This window comes from Salvelinus alpinus, chromosome 15 (genome assembly GCF_045679555.1).
Source record: "Salvelinus alpinus chromosome 15, SLU_Salpinus.1, whole genome shotgun sequence".
NCBI classification, from domain to species: Eukaryota; Metazoa; Chordata; class Actinopteri; order Salmoniformes; family Salmonidae; genus Salvelinus; species Salvelinus alpinus.
In genome coordinates, this window is record NC_092100.1 from 29372173 (window position 1) to 29388413 (window position 16241).

The following is a 16241-nucleotide window of genomic DNA, read 5'->3' on the forward strand; positions in this document are numbered from 1 at the left end:
GAAAATCACATTGTATGATTTTTAAGTAATTAATTTGCATTTTATTGCATGACATAAGTATTTGATCACCTACCAACCAGTAAGAATTCCGGCTCTCACAGACCTGTTAGTTTTTCTTTAAGAAGCCCTCCTGTTCTCCACTCATTACCTGTATTAACTGCACCTGTTTGACCTTGTTACCTGTATAAAAGACACCTGTCCACACACTCAATCAAACAGACTCCAACCTCTCCACAATGGCCAAGACCAGAGAGCTGTGTAAGGACATCAGCGATAAAATTGTAGACCTGCACAAGGTTGGGATGGGCTACAGGACAATAGGCAAGCAGCTTGGTGAGAAAGCAACAACTGTTGGTGCAATTATTAGGAAATGGAAGAAGTTCAAGATGACGGTCAATCACCCTCGGTCTGGGGCTCCATGCAAGATCTCACCTCGTGGGGCATCAATGATTTTTATTTTTTTTATTTATTTTACCGTTATTTTACCAGGTAAGTTGACTGAGAACACGTTCTCATTTGCAGCAACGACCTGGGGAATAGTTACAGGGGAGAGGAGGGGGATGAATGAGCCAATTGTACACTGGGGATTATTAGGTGACCGTGATGGTTGAGGGCCAGATTGGGAATTTAGCCAGGACACCGGGGTTAACACCCCTACTCTTACAATAAGTGCCATGGGATCTTTAATGACCTCAGAGAGTCAGGACACCCATTTAACGTCCCATCCGAAAGACGGCACCCTACACAGAGCAGTGTCCCCAATCACTGCCCTGGGGCATTGGGATCTTTGTTTAGACCAGAGGAAAGAGTGCCTCCTACTGGCCCTCCAACACCACTTCCAGCAGCATCTGGTCTCCCATCCAGGGACTGACCAGGACCAACCCTGCTTAGCTTCAGAAGCAAGCCAGCAGTGGTATGCAGGGTGGTATGCTGATGATCATGAGGAAGGTGAGGGATCAGCCCAGAACTACACGGCAGGACCTGGTCAATGACCTGAAGAGAGCTGGGACCACAGTCTCAAAGAAAACCATTAGTAACACACTACGCCGTCATGGATTAAAATCCTGCAGCGCACGCAAGGTCCCCCTGCTCAAGCCAGCGCATGTCCAGGCCCGTCTGCCAATGACCATCTGGATGATCCAGAGGAGGAATGGGAGAAGGTCATGTGGTCTGATGAGACAAAAATAAATAGAGCTTTTTGGTCTAAACTCCACTCGCCGTGTTTGGAGGAAGAAGAAGGATGAGTACAACCCCAAGAACACCATCCCAACCGTGAAACATGGAGGTGGAAACATCATTCTTTGGGGATGCTTTTCTGCAAAGGGGACAGGACGACTGCACCGTATTGAGGGGAGGATGGATGGGGCCATGTATCGCGAGATCTTGGCCAACAACCTCCTTCCCTCAGTAAGAGCATTGAAGATGGGTCGTGGCTGGTTCTTCCAGCATGACAACGACCCGAAACACACAGCCAGGGCAACGAAGGAGTGGCTTCGTAAGAAGCATTTCAAGGTCCTGGAGTGGCCTAGCCAGTCTCCAGATCTCAACCCCATAGAAAATCTTTGGAGGGAGTTGAAAGTCCGTGTTGCCCAGCAACAGCCCCAAAACATCACTGCTCTAGAGGAGATCTGCATGGAGGAATGGGCCAAAATACCAGCAACAGTGTGTGAAGACTTACAGAAAACGTTTGACCTCTGTCATTGCCAACAAAGGGTATATAACAAAGTATTGAGATAAACTTTTGTTATTGACCAAATACTTATTTTCCACCATAATTTGCAAATAAATTCATTAAAAATCCTACAATGTGATTTTCTGGATATTCTTTTTCTCATTTTGTCTGTCATAGTTGAAGTGTACCTATGATGAAAATTACAGGCCTCTCTCATCTTTTTAAGTGGGAGAACTTGTACAATTGGTGGCTGACTAAATACTTTTTTTGCCCCACTGTATATATATGTGTGTATGTATGGTATTTTTCAAATTTGTGACGTGACCCTAGGGTGGCAACACATATATATTCTAAATTATTTCAATGGGTCTTTCTCCATTCGGATTGTTTTATACTGTTCAATTCAACCAAAAATAATTTCCTGCATTTCCATCAATTTCTGCATTTCCTGCAGTCATTTGAAATCAGATCCACACTGCCACGATATGGGCAAAAATACTAGGCTTTATTTTTTACCAAATGTTGCAATTGCAATTTAGATCAAAACACTTTTGTGAACTTTTGGAATCATGGAAATAGAATGTTTGTTATAATAATAGTGGGCACTTTGAATACAGTGTTTGACATGACAACGAATGAAAATGCCATGGACGAGTTATTGTGACAGGGTAGGAACCAAAGTGATTTTCAGTGTTTCCTAGAGGACCCTATAATCTTTGGCTACATTAAATCTTTATTCATATATCCAACATAGTTATGCTTCGCCTATTCCTGTTTGAGATAGAAGATACTGTTGCACAACATGCTGAGTTAAGCCTCCACCAGCACTGGTATCAAGCTGTATTAGCTAGCTACGTTTGCTCTGACTCAGTACTTTTATTAGCTAGTTAGCTAGCCAGCTAACTAGTGATTAGTATTAGTGGCTAACACGATTTAGCTAAACTTGCTAAGAAAATACAAACTAGCTGTTTGCAGATGTAAGAACCACAAACTAATATTGTAATTATAGAACGCTTGTGGATTTATATTAAGACCAAAGTGGAAACAACATCGTCATCAACATTGTTGCATGTACTGCATTGACCATGCAGACGGAACGAAAGTGTCTCGTGGTCAAGCAACAACAAATGTGCTCCTTGAGTGACGGGGTGGGACTAGGTCTGTGTGGAAGGCGGCATGGAGAGAGCGGAGAGGGATGACTCAAATAGCGGAGTAAGCTATAAAAATGGATGTTACACATGGCGTATCAAATTTAACAAACCAAACATTCAAATACTGTTATAGAAGGTAAAGTAAAAACCCAAACCGGTCCGTGCATAAATACCGATATATAGTAAAATACGGTATACCGCCCAGCCCGATCAGGGACTATGGTGGTCTGATTGAAACATGTTAGTATTACAGACAGGGAGAGGTTGAACATGTCAGTGAAGACGCTTGCCAGTTGGTCAGCGAATGCTCGCTGTACATGTCCTGGTAATCTGTCTGGCCTTGTGAATGTTGACCTGTTTTAAAGGTCTTACTCACTTCCGCTGCGGAGAGTGTGATCACACAGCTGTTACTCTCATGCATGTTTCAGTGTTATTAGCCTCGAAGCGAGGATAGTTTAGCTCATCCGGCTCGTGTCACTGGGCAGCTCTCGGCTGTGCTTCCCTTTGTAGTCTGTAATAGTTTGCAAGCCCTGCCACATCTGACTAGTGTCGAAGCTGATGTAGTACGATTCGATCTTAGTCCTGTATTGAAGCTTTGCCTGTTTGATGGTTCGTCGGAGGGCATAGCGGGATTTCTTATACACTTCTGGGTTAGAGTCCCGCTCCTTGAAAGCGGCAGCGCTAGCCTTTAGCTCAGTGCGGATGTTGCCTGTAATCTATGGCTTCTGGTTGGGGTATGTACGTACGGTCACTGTGGGGACTACGTCATCAAGGCACTTATTTATGAAGCATGTGACTGATGTGGTGTACTCCTTCCTCAATGCCATTGGAAGAATCCTGGAACATATTACAGTTTGTGCTAGCAAACAGTCCTGTAGCTTACCATCTGCCTCATCTGCCTCTGAGTCACTGGTGCTTCCTGTTTTAATTTTTTGTTTTTAATTTTTTTTGTAAGCAGGAATCAGGAGGATAGAATTATGGTCCGATTTGCCAAATGGAGAGTGATGGAGAGCTTTGTATGCGTCTCTGTGTGCGGAGTAAAGGTGGTCTAGAGTTTTTTTCCCCCCTCTGGTTGCACATTTAACATGCTGATAGACATTTGGTGAAACGGATTTAAGTTTCCCTGCATTAAAGTCCCCGGCCACTAGGAGCGGCGCCTTTGGATGAGCGTTTCTTGTTTGCTTATGGTGGAATAAAGCTCATTGAGTGCGGTCTTAGTGCCAGCATTGGTTTGTGGTGGTTAAAAGTCAGCTACAAAGAATATAGATGAAAACTCTCTTGGTAAATAGTGTGGTCTACAGCTTATCATGAGATACTCTACCTCAGGCGAGCAAAACCTTGAGACTTCCTTATCGTGCACCCGCTGTTGTTTACAAATATACATAGTCCGCCCCCTTTGTCTTAACAGACGCCACTGTTCTATCCTGCCGATACAGCGTATATCCAGCCCAGCTGTATGTTGATAATGTTGTCGTTCAGCCACGACTACGTGAAGAATAAGATATTCGTTTTTAATGTCCCGTTGGTAGTTTAATCTTCCTCGTAGATTTTTTTTCCAATGATTGCATGTTCGCTAGTAGAACAGAAGGAAGGCAGTGGGGGTTTATTTGATCGCCTACGAATTCTCAGAAGGCAGTCCTACCTCCGTCCTCTTTTTCTTATCTTCACGCAAATGACAGGGATTTGGGCCTGTTCCCGGGAAAGCAGTATGTCCTTCACGTCGGGCTCGTCAGACTCGTTAATGGGAAAAAAAGTTTCTGCCAGTTTGTGGTGAGTAATCTCTGTTCTGATGTCCAGAAGTTATTTTCGGTCATAATGTTGCTGCTACCGTCTCTTATGTACAGAATAATATATCTTTTTATTTTTTTACAAACAACGCAAAAAAAACGAAGAGAAAAAAAATAGTTGGTTAGGAGCACTTAAAACGTCAGCCATCTTTTCCATCGCCATGATACCATCAAGACACAGAATCAAGGCAAAGCATTATCAAGACAAGGAATCAGTCAACCCAACTCCACAAATGCAACTTCAGATCTCCGTTCCAGTTCAACTCATCAGATTAGTGTGAGCACTGCAGTAGCTTTGTGCGGTGCAAGTGATGATCAGACAGGTTCTTTGGCAGAATAAATGTGGTGTTTTGATTTTTGTGTTATAAATTGGTGTTATTACTTACACATCTTATGATTAGAAGTATGTAAGGCTACATTGTGGTTTTTGCAATGAATTTCCTTAACTCATTAATGTTGAAAAAAAGTCCCTTCCCCTGCCTTATGCCACCACGAGTCTGGCAGTGGGTTTCTGCCTTGTCCTCGTCGCATGTGTCATAATAAGATGTTGGTGGGCCTCTGGGTACTGGTGTGTGTCCTCGCCTCCCCCACCATCTTCATTCGAGCAGTCGAGCCCAAGAGGGGACGGCTGAGGTGCCAAAGGAGTACAAGTTCGGACTGGGAGAAAGTGGCAGTTCTTCTGATGGAGACTATTTTGGGGTTTTTCATCCCTTTCTCCATCCTGGCCACTTCTTACTTTTGTCTCCAGAAGAAGGTTAGCAAACAAATCAATAGGTCCGAGCCAGTGGAGGTGGTCACAGAAGATAATTACTTAAGCATCAAAAGGCTGTCTCACAGCGTCGGAGAATGACCAAGCTAGTGACCTGCATCTTAGTGACCTTCATATTCTGGATGCCTGTAAATATCAATGTTTTAGATATCGCAACTACTTTAATCAAAACATCTGATCCGGGGGCCTACGACAACATGAAATCCTTTAGGAGGATTGTTGGGGATGCTGTCAAGACGTTGACCTTCATCATCAGCTGTTTGAACCCCTTCTTGTATGCCTCAAAGCAGAATCAAGACACAGAATCAAAGCAAAGCATAATCAAGACAGGGAAACCAACTCCACAAATGCAACTTCAGATCTCCGTTCCAATTCAACTCATCAGATTAGTGTGAGCACTGCAGTAGCTTCGTGCGGTGCCAACACAGTGGTGTGGTGTAATCAGGCAAGTGATGATCAGACAGGTTCTTTGGCAGAATAAATGTGGTGTTTGGTTTTTGTGTTATTACATTTATCACTTTGCAATATGTTTATAAATTCATGTTTTTATTACTAACACATAATTATCTTTTGATTAGAAGTATGTAAGGATACATTGTGGGTTTTGCAATGAATTTCCAATGTAACATCGATAGGTTTAGGCTACTACATGATACCCGAATTTTCCCTATACCCATCATGAGGTTGCTACAACCTAGCCTATGGCTGAAAGTTTACAGCATCGGCGCACGGGTCGAGAGAGAAATTGGAGTAATCAAAGTGAGACAGGGACGCATTCAATACCGCCTTGCACACTCTTGCCTGCATGTAGCTAATTTGGGCGTAATCATTAGTCCAACGAGAGTTTCTATTGGACAAGTTCAGGTACACTATATATACAAAAGTATGTGGACACCCCTTCAAATTAGTGGATTTGGCTATTTCAGCCACAGCCGTTGCTGACAGGTGTATAAAATTGAGCACACCGCCATGCAATCTCCATAGACAAACATTGGCAGTAGAAAGGCTTTACTGAATTAGCTCAGTGACTTTCAACGTGGCACCGTCTTAGGTTTCCACCTTTCCAACAAGTCAGGTCATCAAATGTCTGCTCTGCTAGAGCTGCCCCGGTCAACTGTAAGTGCTGCTATTGTGAAGTGGAAACGTTTAGGAGCAACGAGGGCTCAGCCCCGACGTGGTAGACCACACAAGCTAACAGAACGTGACCGCCAAGTGCTGAAGCGCGTAGCGCATAAAAATCGTCTGTCCTCGGTTGCAACACTCACTACTGAGTTCCAAACAGCTTCTGTAAGCAACATCAGCACAAAAACTGTTCGTCGGGAGCGTCATGAAATGGGTTTCCATGGCCGAGCAGCCGCACCCAAGCCTAAGATCACCATGTGCAATGCCAAGTGTCAACTGGAGTGGTGTAAAGCTCGCCGCCATTGGACTCTGGAGCAGTGAAAACGTGTTCTCTGGAGTGATGAATCACGTTTCACCATCTGGCAGTCTGACAGACGAATCTGGGTTTGGTGGATGCCAGGAGAACGCTACCTGCCTCAATGCATAGTGCCAACTATAAAGTTTGGTGGAGGAGGAATAACGGTCTGGGGCTGTATTTTATTGTTCGGGCTAGGCCCCTTAGTTCCAGTGAAAGGAAATCTTTCTCAACGATTCTGTGCTTCCAACAACAGTTTGAGGAAGTTCCTGTTTCAGCATGACAATGCCGCCATGCACAAAGCGAGGCCCATACAGAAATGGTTTGTCGAGATTGGTGTGGAAGAGCTTGACTGGCCTACACGGTGCCTTGACCTCAACCCCATCGAACACCTTTCGGATTAATTGGAACACCGACTGCGAGCCAGGCCTAATCGCCCAACATCAGTGCCTGACCTCACTAATGCTCTTGTAGCTGTATGGAAGCAAGTCCCCTCAGCAATGTTCCAAGATCTAGTGGTAAGCCTTCCCAGAATAGTGGAGGCTGTTATAGCAGCGAAGGGGGACCAACTCCATATAATGCCCATGATTTTGGAATAAGATGTACGACGAGCAGGTGTCCACATACTTTTGGTCATGTAGTGTATGTTTATCCCCGTTTCGTTCCGTTTAAGAAACGTTTTAACAGAATTGGCGCACTGAATACACCACTGATCAAACTCAAACACAGTTCACTTTCATAGCAGCCACATACAAACAGCATGATCACTTTGCTCCTTGTATAATTCCTTCTCGCATCTACGCACTCGGTTTTCCCTTCATGCCAAACCATAAATCAAATCATAACCGCTAACCTCTACACACAGCCTACATTGTTGTCACAATATTAGCGAATGTCATAGTCAACATAGCTACTAGAACTAACGTGATTGTAAACCCGCTACAATCATGCAGTAGAGTACAGTGTAGTCAGCAAGCAGTTTAGCAGTTACACCGGCAGCGCTGGTGGCAATAAATTAATAAAACCAAAAGCTTACCTTGACTTGGAAGAGTTCCAGCCAGCTAGCTAACATAGCATCTTTCTCTGTTTGAGCTGGGTGTTTGAGTAGGCTAAAATAGCTAGCTGCATTCGCTAAAGTGAAATTGGAAGAAAATACAACGTAATATAGTTAGCTCTCTCTCTTGCTTCTCCTTCACTTTTGAATTAGTTCAAAACTGTTCAACTATTGTCTTTCTCTCTCTTTGAGTCAACTACTCACCACATTTTATGCACTGCAGTCTTAGCTAGCTGTAGCTTATGCTTTCAGTACTAGATTCATTCTCTGATCCTTTGATTGGGTGGACAACATGTCAGTTCATGCTGCAAGAGGTTGGAGGACGTCCTCCTCAAGTCGTCATAATTACTATGTAAGTCTATGGAAGGGGGTGAGAACCACAAGCCTCCTAGGTTTTGTATTGAAGTCAATGTACCCGGAGGTGGATGGAAACTAGCTGTCCTCCAGCTACACCGTGATGCTACCCTACAGAGTGATGTCGAGGCTACTGTAGACCTTCATTGCAAAAAAGTGTGTTTTATTAAATTATTTGATGACGTGAATATATTTAGTTTTATCTAAAAAGGTTCATCTTGAATGTTTCACTTCATTTGTATGAAATTCACTGAGGAAGATGGTCCTCCCCTTTCTTTTGAGGAACCTCCACTGTGGGTATTATGAGCACTTGATTTATGAGTTTACTAAATAACTAACAAAAACTGCAGGTTATTTGGCAGAATAAATGTGTGTATGCATTTTGTTACATTTTCATTACTTTGTAATATGGTATTTTAGTGTTTTTATTAGTAAGCAAGCAGGACTGATCTTTTACTTGTCCGAAAGCTGAAGTCACCCCAAAAAATAAAGGTCTGTAACACCATCGAAAGGGTGACTGAAAATGAGTGAAGTACATACAGTACATTCAGATAGTATTCAGACCCCTTGACTTTTTCCACATTTTGTTATGTTACAGCGTTATTCTAAAATGTATGAACCCCCCCCCTTATCAATCTACACAGAATACCCCATAACGACAAACCTAAAACACCTTACAGACCCTTTGCTATGAGACTAGATATTTAGCTCAGGTGCATCCTGTTTCCATTGATCATCCTTGAGACGTTTCCACAACTTGATTGGACATGATTTGGAAGGGCACACACCTGTCTGTATAAGATCCCACGGTTGACAATGCATGTCAGAGCAAAAACCAAGTCATGAGGTTGAAGGAATTGTCCATAGAGCTCTGAGACATGATTGTGTCGAGGCACAGATCTGGGGAAGGGTACCAAAAAATTTCTGCAGCTTTGAAGGTCCCCAAGACCACAGTGGCCTCCATCATTCTTAAATGGAAGAAGTTTGGAACCACCAAGACTTCCTAAAGCTGGCCACCCGGCCAAACTGAACAATCGGGGGTGAAGGGCCTTGGTCAGGGAGGTGATCAAGAACCTGATAGTCACTCTGACAGAGCTCTAGAGTTCCTCTGTGGAGATGGGAAAACCTTCCAGAAGGACTACCATCTCTGCAGCACTCCACCAATCAAGCCTTTATGGTAGAGTGGCCAGACGGAAGCCACTCTTCAGTAAAAGGCACATGACAGCCTGCTTGGAGTTTGCCAAAAGGCACCTAAAGACTCTCAGACGGTGAGAAACAAGATTCTCTGGTCTGATGAAACCAAGATTGAACTCTTTAGCCTGAATACCAAGTGTCACATCTGGAAGAAACCTTGCACCATCCCTACTGTGAAGTATGTTGGTGGCAGCATCATGCTGTGGGGTGATTTTTTTCAGTGGCAGGGACTGGGAGACTAGTCAGGATCAAGGGAAAGATGAACGGAGCAAAGTACAGAGAGATCCTAATGAAAACCTGCTCCAGAGTGCGAAGGTTCACCTTCCAACAGGACAATGACCGTAAACACACAGCTAAGACAAAGCAGGAGTGGCTTTGGGACAAGTCTCTGAATGTCCTTGAGTGGCCCAGCCAGAGGCCAGACTTGAACCCGTTCGAACATCTCTGGAGATCTGAAAATAGCTGTGCATCAATACTCCCCATCCAACCTGACAGAGCTTAAGAGGATCTGCAGAGAAGAATGGGAGAATCTCCCCAAATACAGGTGTGCCAAGCTTGTAGCATCATACCCAAGAGGACTCGAGGCTGTAATCGCTTCCAAAGGTGCTTCAACAAAGTACTGAGTAAAGGGTCTGAATACTTATGTAAATGTCATATCAGTTTTTTTATTTGTTATAAATTTGGAAAGATTTCTAAAAACCTGTTTTTGCTTTGTCATTATGGGGTATTGTGTGTAGATTGATCAGAAGAAAAAAAACTATTGAATCAATTTTAGAATAACAAAAAAGTCAAGGGGCCTGAATACTTCCGAAGCACCGTATTTTCCAGTTATGCAATGTACAGCAGAAGTATGTTCTTAACATATATATTTCAAATCTTAAAACACAGATTTGAGACCAGAATAACATTACCAGTCAGCTTAGTTTTCAATGTATTATTTTTACTTCACAGGGGTTTCAACTATATCCACAACAACATGTTGCAGTGCTTTATAGTACAATATGTTGCATTGAACTACGCCCTCTGACATAATCTCATACTTAGAATACAACAGGTCAATGGAAACTAGAGTGTTAGCAGATTCCTCTGCTTTGTTTGGAGATTTCTCCAGGACTGAAGAAATAGTAAAACACACCCCCTGGCCAAGCTAACTCACATCCCTCTGGTACAGCTATTGAAGTGGGATATGATACAGCTGCAGCAATGTGATTTGAATGGTTAATGTTAGGCTAACAGATATTACCGTCAATATCGTGTGTGTGTGTGTGTGTGTGTGTGTGTGTGTGTGTGTGTGTGTGTGTGTGTGTGTGTGTGTGTGTGTGTGTGTGTGTGTGTGTGTGTGTGTGTGTGTGTGTGTGTGTGTGTGTGTGTGTGTGTGTGTGTGTGTGTGTGTGTGTGTGTGTGTACACATGCATTTGGTAAAAAGCAGAGGTGGAGCTCATAAACAACCACTCCTTAATATGCTCATCAATTTACAAGGGGGTTGAGTGCATGCTAATGAAAACAAATGCACTTTTCACACCAATTATATCCTCACAAACAGTACACCTAACCATTACAGGTTCCCCTGGCCTGCAGGGTGCAGCGGTGCTGTCCAGGAAGTGCTAGGGGGAGGAGAGGCAGAGTTCCACCTCTGGGAGCTGAGCAGAGAGCCTGGTATGGAGCACAGGAGACTTCTAGAACAGACATCTGGAACAGAGTCACACGAGTCCAAACCAACCCTATAGACCACAGAGCATGCAGGCCTAGGAGAGTCTGGGAGAGTGTGGTGAATACTAGCTCTCTAGTGGCAGCAGACAGACGGATAAAGCTTTGTGCTTTTGAAGAACAAGGGAAGTAGAAATGCTGACCATAAAATTATTTTCATTCTTCCTTCAATCTCAAAGGAAGAGATGGTACTAAAATACAGTATTCTAATTGGGACATTTTAATTAGCATGTAGAGCTACTCAAATGAAACCTGTCCCATGACAGCAGTGAGAACGTTATTAACTGTCTGTCAGGGAAACCTCTCCCTCCCAGGTCCTACCCAGAATGCCTTGCACTCACAACACAATGCCCAGCCTCCTTTGACAGCTCTAAGGAAAGCTATTCATTTTCTGTCAACATATCCTCCACCTCACCTAAGTACATGACTTTTACAAAATCCACCATTATTGATAATCTAGGATGAAAAACAGCATTAAGTACTATATACATTTTGTTTGAAATGTAAACATCCTTAACGAATTATAACAATGATGATAACAATTATAATAATCAGAGCAATAATTACAGTATAGCAATAATAATAATAATGGACATTGCCTAAAAACTACATCATGTTGAGTTTTTGCAGAAGGTCTCAAAAACATATATAGTGGAAGTACATTTTCTTTCTGGCTAATAGTAACTTAAATATTTACAATGGTTCATTTACAACCTATGGCCCAGCCCAGTCAGATAGTTGTCCTTTTTAAAAATAAAAAGCACAAGAGGAGGATGAAGGGTCCATGTGTCTGTGATAGTGGCACACTGGGTGTGTGGGTGCTGTGTGTCCCAGTGTGGACTCCCCATGTCAGTGTCTCAGGACCGGAGGTTCACATGGCCACCAGCTGGCCCAGAGCCATGCGGAACTGCTGTGTGCAGCCGGCCAGCTCCCGCACCCTCTCCGTCATGTCTCGCGCCGCACCGGGGGACGGGTACTGCAGCGCTGCAGTCTTGGTGCTCACCACAATGTCCTTGAGTTTGTCACACAGAGCATTACTGTGCTGGGCCACATGCGCCCGCACCTCTGGGGACTTGGCCTGGCGAGAGAGCGTGTCCCCGATGAACACCAGCTTGTGTGCGCTGAGGATGACAAACTTGCTGTGAGCCACGAAGATCTTGGGCGGCTGGTTGTTGTTGATGGAGGAGTAGAAGGCGTCGATGGCGTTGGTGAGGGTGGTGACGTTGGCCTCACACTGCTCCGAGTAGAAGAGCAGCAGCTGCCGGTCGCCCATGCTCAGCTTGCTCCGCTGGGCCGCCGGATAGTGGGGAGGCGGGGTCCAGCCTGAGATGTCATTGTTGATTGGCTGGCTGACTTCCTGCTCCAGTCGCTCAAACTGTTTCAGCTGCAGTAGATGGGAACACAAAGAGAGTAAATAAATACCTGCCTGATCTGTAAAACATCCCCTATGAACTGACTGAACCCTCAACCACTAAGACACCAATGGAACAGCACAGTCGCACACAATGTTCTTTCAAACACTCCCTTATTAATCCCTCAGATACACATCCACTCTCACTGACAGACCCACAGGTCCTCACCTGCTGCCGTTCCAGTGTGGTTTTGTTGTTTCTGGTCCCTTTCTCTAATAATTGCCTCTGATTCTTCTCAAACTCTTCCTTACCCTGGAAATCAAACGACAGAAAGAAAATGTATCGTATTTACTGCTCCAAGCACATAGACACAAACACACTAAGACAATTCTGGGATGGAATTTTAATTCAACTGGCTCAAGGGAGGATCACCCATATAAAATAATGTCTGACACCACGTGTGATAATTCTCCTAATCGGCAGAGGGCAGTATGAGCTCATATCACACCAGACCAGACTGCAGCTCTGCCACTGCACTGAGAGAAAGTGACACATGACATCGAGATTTGTATGTTAGTGTGCCAAACACACATATAGCACTGAAACATATTTAAGATATAACTGTATTTTAAACAAGATCATATCATCTTAACATAATCTGTTCTCCTTGCATTTTCATAACAACAACACTGCTGCACATGAGGGATACAACAGCAGCAATGGACAGCGAAAGCGATGACATATGATGGGTAGAGAAACATGCCTGTACATGCAGTAATGGTGACTGATGATGACACCTGAAGCAGTGCGTTGGGGGAGTATGTGTATCCCACATGACGAAGCTTTGTATGGGAAATTGATCAATCTACTGGTGTATCGTCATCTCTATCTTCTCTCTCATCTGAAATACTGTACCAGCCTATCATTAAACACAGACAGACACTATGGCTTGACATGCTTAACGTAATCCATGGGTTAATGTAGAGTGCTCCTGATTGCTCCAAACCACCATGCTGTTATAAGAGTACCAGTGCTGTCACTGACAGTACCAACACACTCAAACCTTATTCTCCACTGATAATTGAGGATGTAAATGCATATGTGATGATCTGTTTTGTTCTTTCGTATGAGGAGGTATTACCTGTAAATGCACATAGTCATAGTCCTCCATCCAGCCCTCCTCTGTAGTCTCGTACGGCCGGTCATGGGTCTCCTCCTCGGCCGTGAACTTGGGCGGGGACGGCAGGGGCCGGGACTGGATGTTGGCCCTGCCGTCTCCTGTCTGATAAGCTGAGATGTTGTTGTTGGTCATCTGACCCATGAGGTCAGCAGTGTGGGGGACGGGGGGCAGAGGAAGCTGCTGCTGCTTGTTTGTCCTTTTAAAGAGCAGCGAGGCGTTGCCATGGAGAAAGGAGGCCAGCTGTTTAGTGTCGTCGGGCACGCCCCGGGCACACATGACCAGCCGGTCCAGGTCATCCCCACCACTGCCTGCTAAGGGTGCCATTTGAGCAGAGGGGGCCCAGCCCACAGCATCCAGAGCCTGGCTGTACTTGACCAGGCCCTGGAAGGCTTCCTCCATCTTCTGCACCTGCTTGCCCAGCTTGGCCTGCAGCGTGCGGTCAGTGGCCTGGGCAGAGTTGGCCACAGCCCCCCGTGCAAACTCCAGCAGGTCCCTGACGGCCACCCTCATCCTGTCCACCGCCTGCCTGATGGCTGGCAGGTTGGCCTCCATCTGGGTGGGGCTGCGCCAGTTCCCACTAATGAAGGACATGAGGAGGGAGACGGAGCCCTCCACCTCCTGCTGTAGGTGGGAGAGGCGCTCCATGGCCTGCTCCAGGTCTAGGATCAACAGCTTCCCCGGGCCGGCCTGGCTGGGCACCGCCGACTCCCTGACTGGCACCATGTCCAGAGAGGAGGTGGACAGGTTGCTGCGGGTGCTGCCCGTGCTGGAGGCAGACAGTCGTTTGAAGCTGACCGTCAGCTCCTCTGTGGCACCCGCGTCTCTCACCACCTGTGGGGGGACGTCATAGATAGAGTCCTCGCCTGCAGGCCGCTCGCGTGGGAAATCGTACACATCCTGGGGGTTGTGGGGTCCGCCCTTCCTCAGACTGGCAGGGATGTCGTAGATCTCCTGGCCCAGGGGGGCGTGGTGGGCGTCTGGGTGGCGCTTGCCAGTGAGGGGAGGGGGAGGGACGTCGTACACGTCTTCAGGGATGGGGGGCTCAGGCCCCCCGGGGATCAGATAGCCCTGGCTGTGGCTCTCCAGACTCTTCAGCTTGGCAAAGTGGGGGGGAACATCATAGGTCTCCTCCCTGATAGGAGCGTCTGGAACATCCTTACTGACGGAGGGGGGGAAGTCGTACACCTGGGAGGGAGACAGAGGCAACATCAAACACACATACTGTACTGACTCTCACTGCCATAGGACTTCATAATGATGTCAAACACACATTCTGACTCATGATAAGGAGAAGGGATGGTTACTTTAAGGCCCCACATATCCAGCAAACAAGGACAGATGGTAAAGTACACTGGGATTGATGAGTCTACCACTGTATCCCTCCTCTCCTACAACAACAGACAGAGAGGACACCCTATTGGTGCAGCAGCAGCCTCTCACCGTTTGCTGGGAGAACAGCTGGCTCTTGTCCACACTGGGGGGCGTGTCATAGATGTCTTGGCCACTGGGGGGGCCTTTCACCACCATGGGTGGCGTGTCATACACCTGGGGGGAAGATAGGAGGCACAGTGAGATAAAACAACCCAAGCAATAAAGATACATTTACAGACACACTATCAGAGATATACAGACACACATTAAAAGAGACGTGCACACATACAGACACACACACACAGGGCGGCAGGTAGCCCAGCGGTTAGCGCGTTGGGCCAGTAACTGAAAGGTTGGTAGTTCACATGCCTGAGCATGAGCTAACTGCTAATTGCTCGAAGGTCACCGTTGATAATGGCTGACCCTGGCCGTGACCCTACTCTGAGGGTGTCTCAGGGGGAGTTGGGATATGCAAAGAACACATTTCCAATTCACATGTGTATTAATTTACACTTACATAAACATCCACATCCACCTTCCTACCATTTTTTGTATGCTTTCTTTTTTACCTCTCTCCTCTTCCCCATTAGTTAGGGTATATAATGTCAGGGAAGGGGAGACAAACAGAGGCATTATTAAGGCTGCAGACTGAGAGGGGGTTAGTGATGGCGTTGATACACGCGATAGGACCCTCTCTCCCACTCCTACACAGAGGATACACATCCCATCTGGGACTGGCCCTGACACACACAGGACTGACTGGAGCAGGATCCAAGTTGGAAACAGCTGGAGAAAATATTTTATACAGCAGAGACCTTAACCTCAGTGCTAACTCTGCTCTCATAAAACCTCAGTGCTACTGGTCAGTTGTGCCTGCATTCGCCACTGTATGACATATGAAAACCATAAGGTTTGTGATGCCCAAAAAATACAACATTCAAATCAATGTGGAGATTTTAGTGCAACAATGATACAGAATGTGTTTGAGAGGATGCCTATTGCCTAACCTCTTTTCTAAAGCACTGTCGAATTCAATCCCAGAATGCACTTGAGCCTGGAGCAGCAGCGAGGGAATTAACTTTGCTGTCAGTCTTGTGTGAGTAAACCTCTGGAACATACCGCCATGCAGCAGCCAAAGTCTTGTCTCTGTCTGTCTCCAGCCTATGAAGGGTCTGATGTTGATGAACAGACTATTTCAGAACTATATAGGTGATGTTAGTCACCAAGTTAAGG

At 45.6% G+C, this 16241-nt stretch overlaps 1 protein-coding gene across 4 annotated transcripts in view; it reads right to left on the reverse strand.

The window, feature by feature from the left end:
• Window positions 1-10317: 10317 nt before the first annotated feature.
• LOC139539879 (breast cancer anti-estrogen resistance protein 1-like) overlaps window positions 10318-16241 on the reverse strand; it is a 109967-nt gene continuing 104043 nt past the window's right edge. For 3 of the 4 annotated variants that reach the window (XM_071343250.1, XM_071343248.1, XM_071343251.1), the window contains exons 4-7: window positions 15078-15182; window positions 13599-14822; window positions 12686-12769; window positions 10318-12489 (exon numbers count right to left, since the gene is read on the reverse strand). In XM_071343250.1, coding sequence (XP_071199351.1) covers window positions 11977-12489; window positions 12686-12769; window positions 13599-14822; window positions 15078-15182 — 1926 coding nt within the window. In that variant the 3' untranslated portion in view covers window positions 10318-11976. The remainder of the gene's footprint in view (window positions 12490-12685; window positions 12770-13598; window positions 14823-15077; window positions 15183-16241) is intronic. The other variant, XM_071343252.1, reaches the window with a different exon arrangement.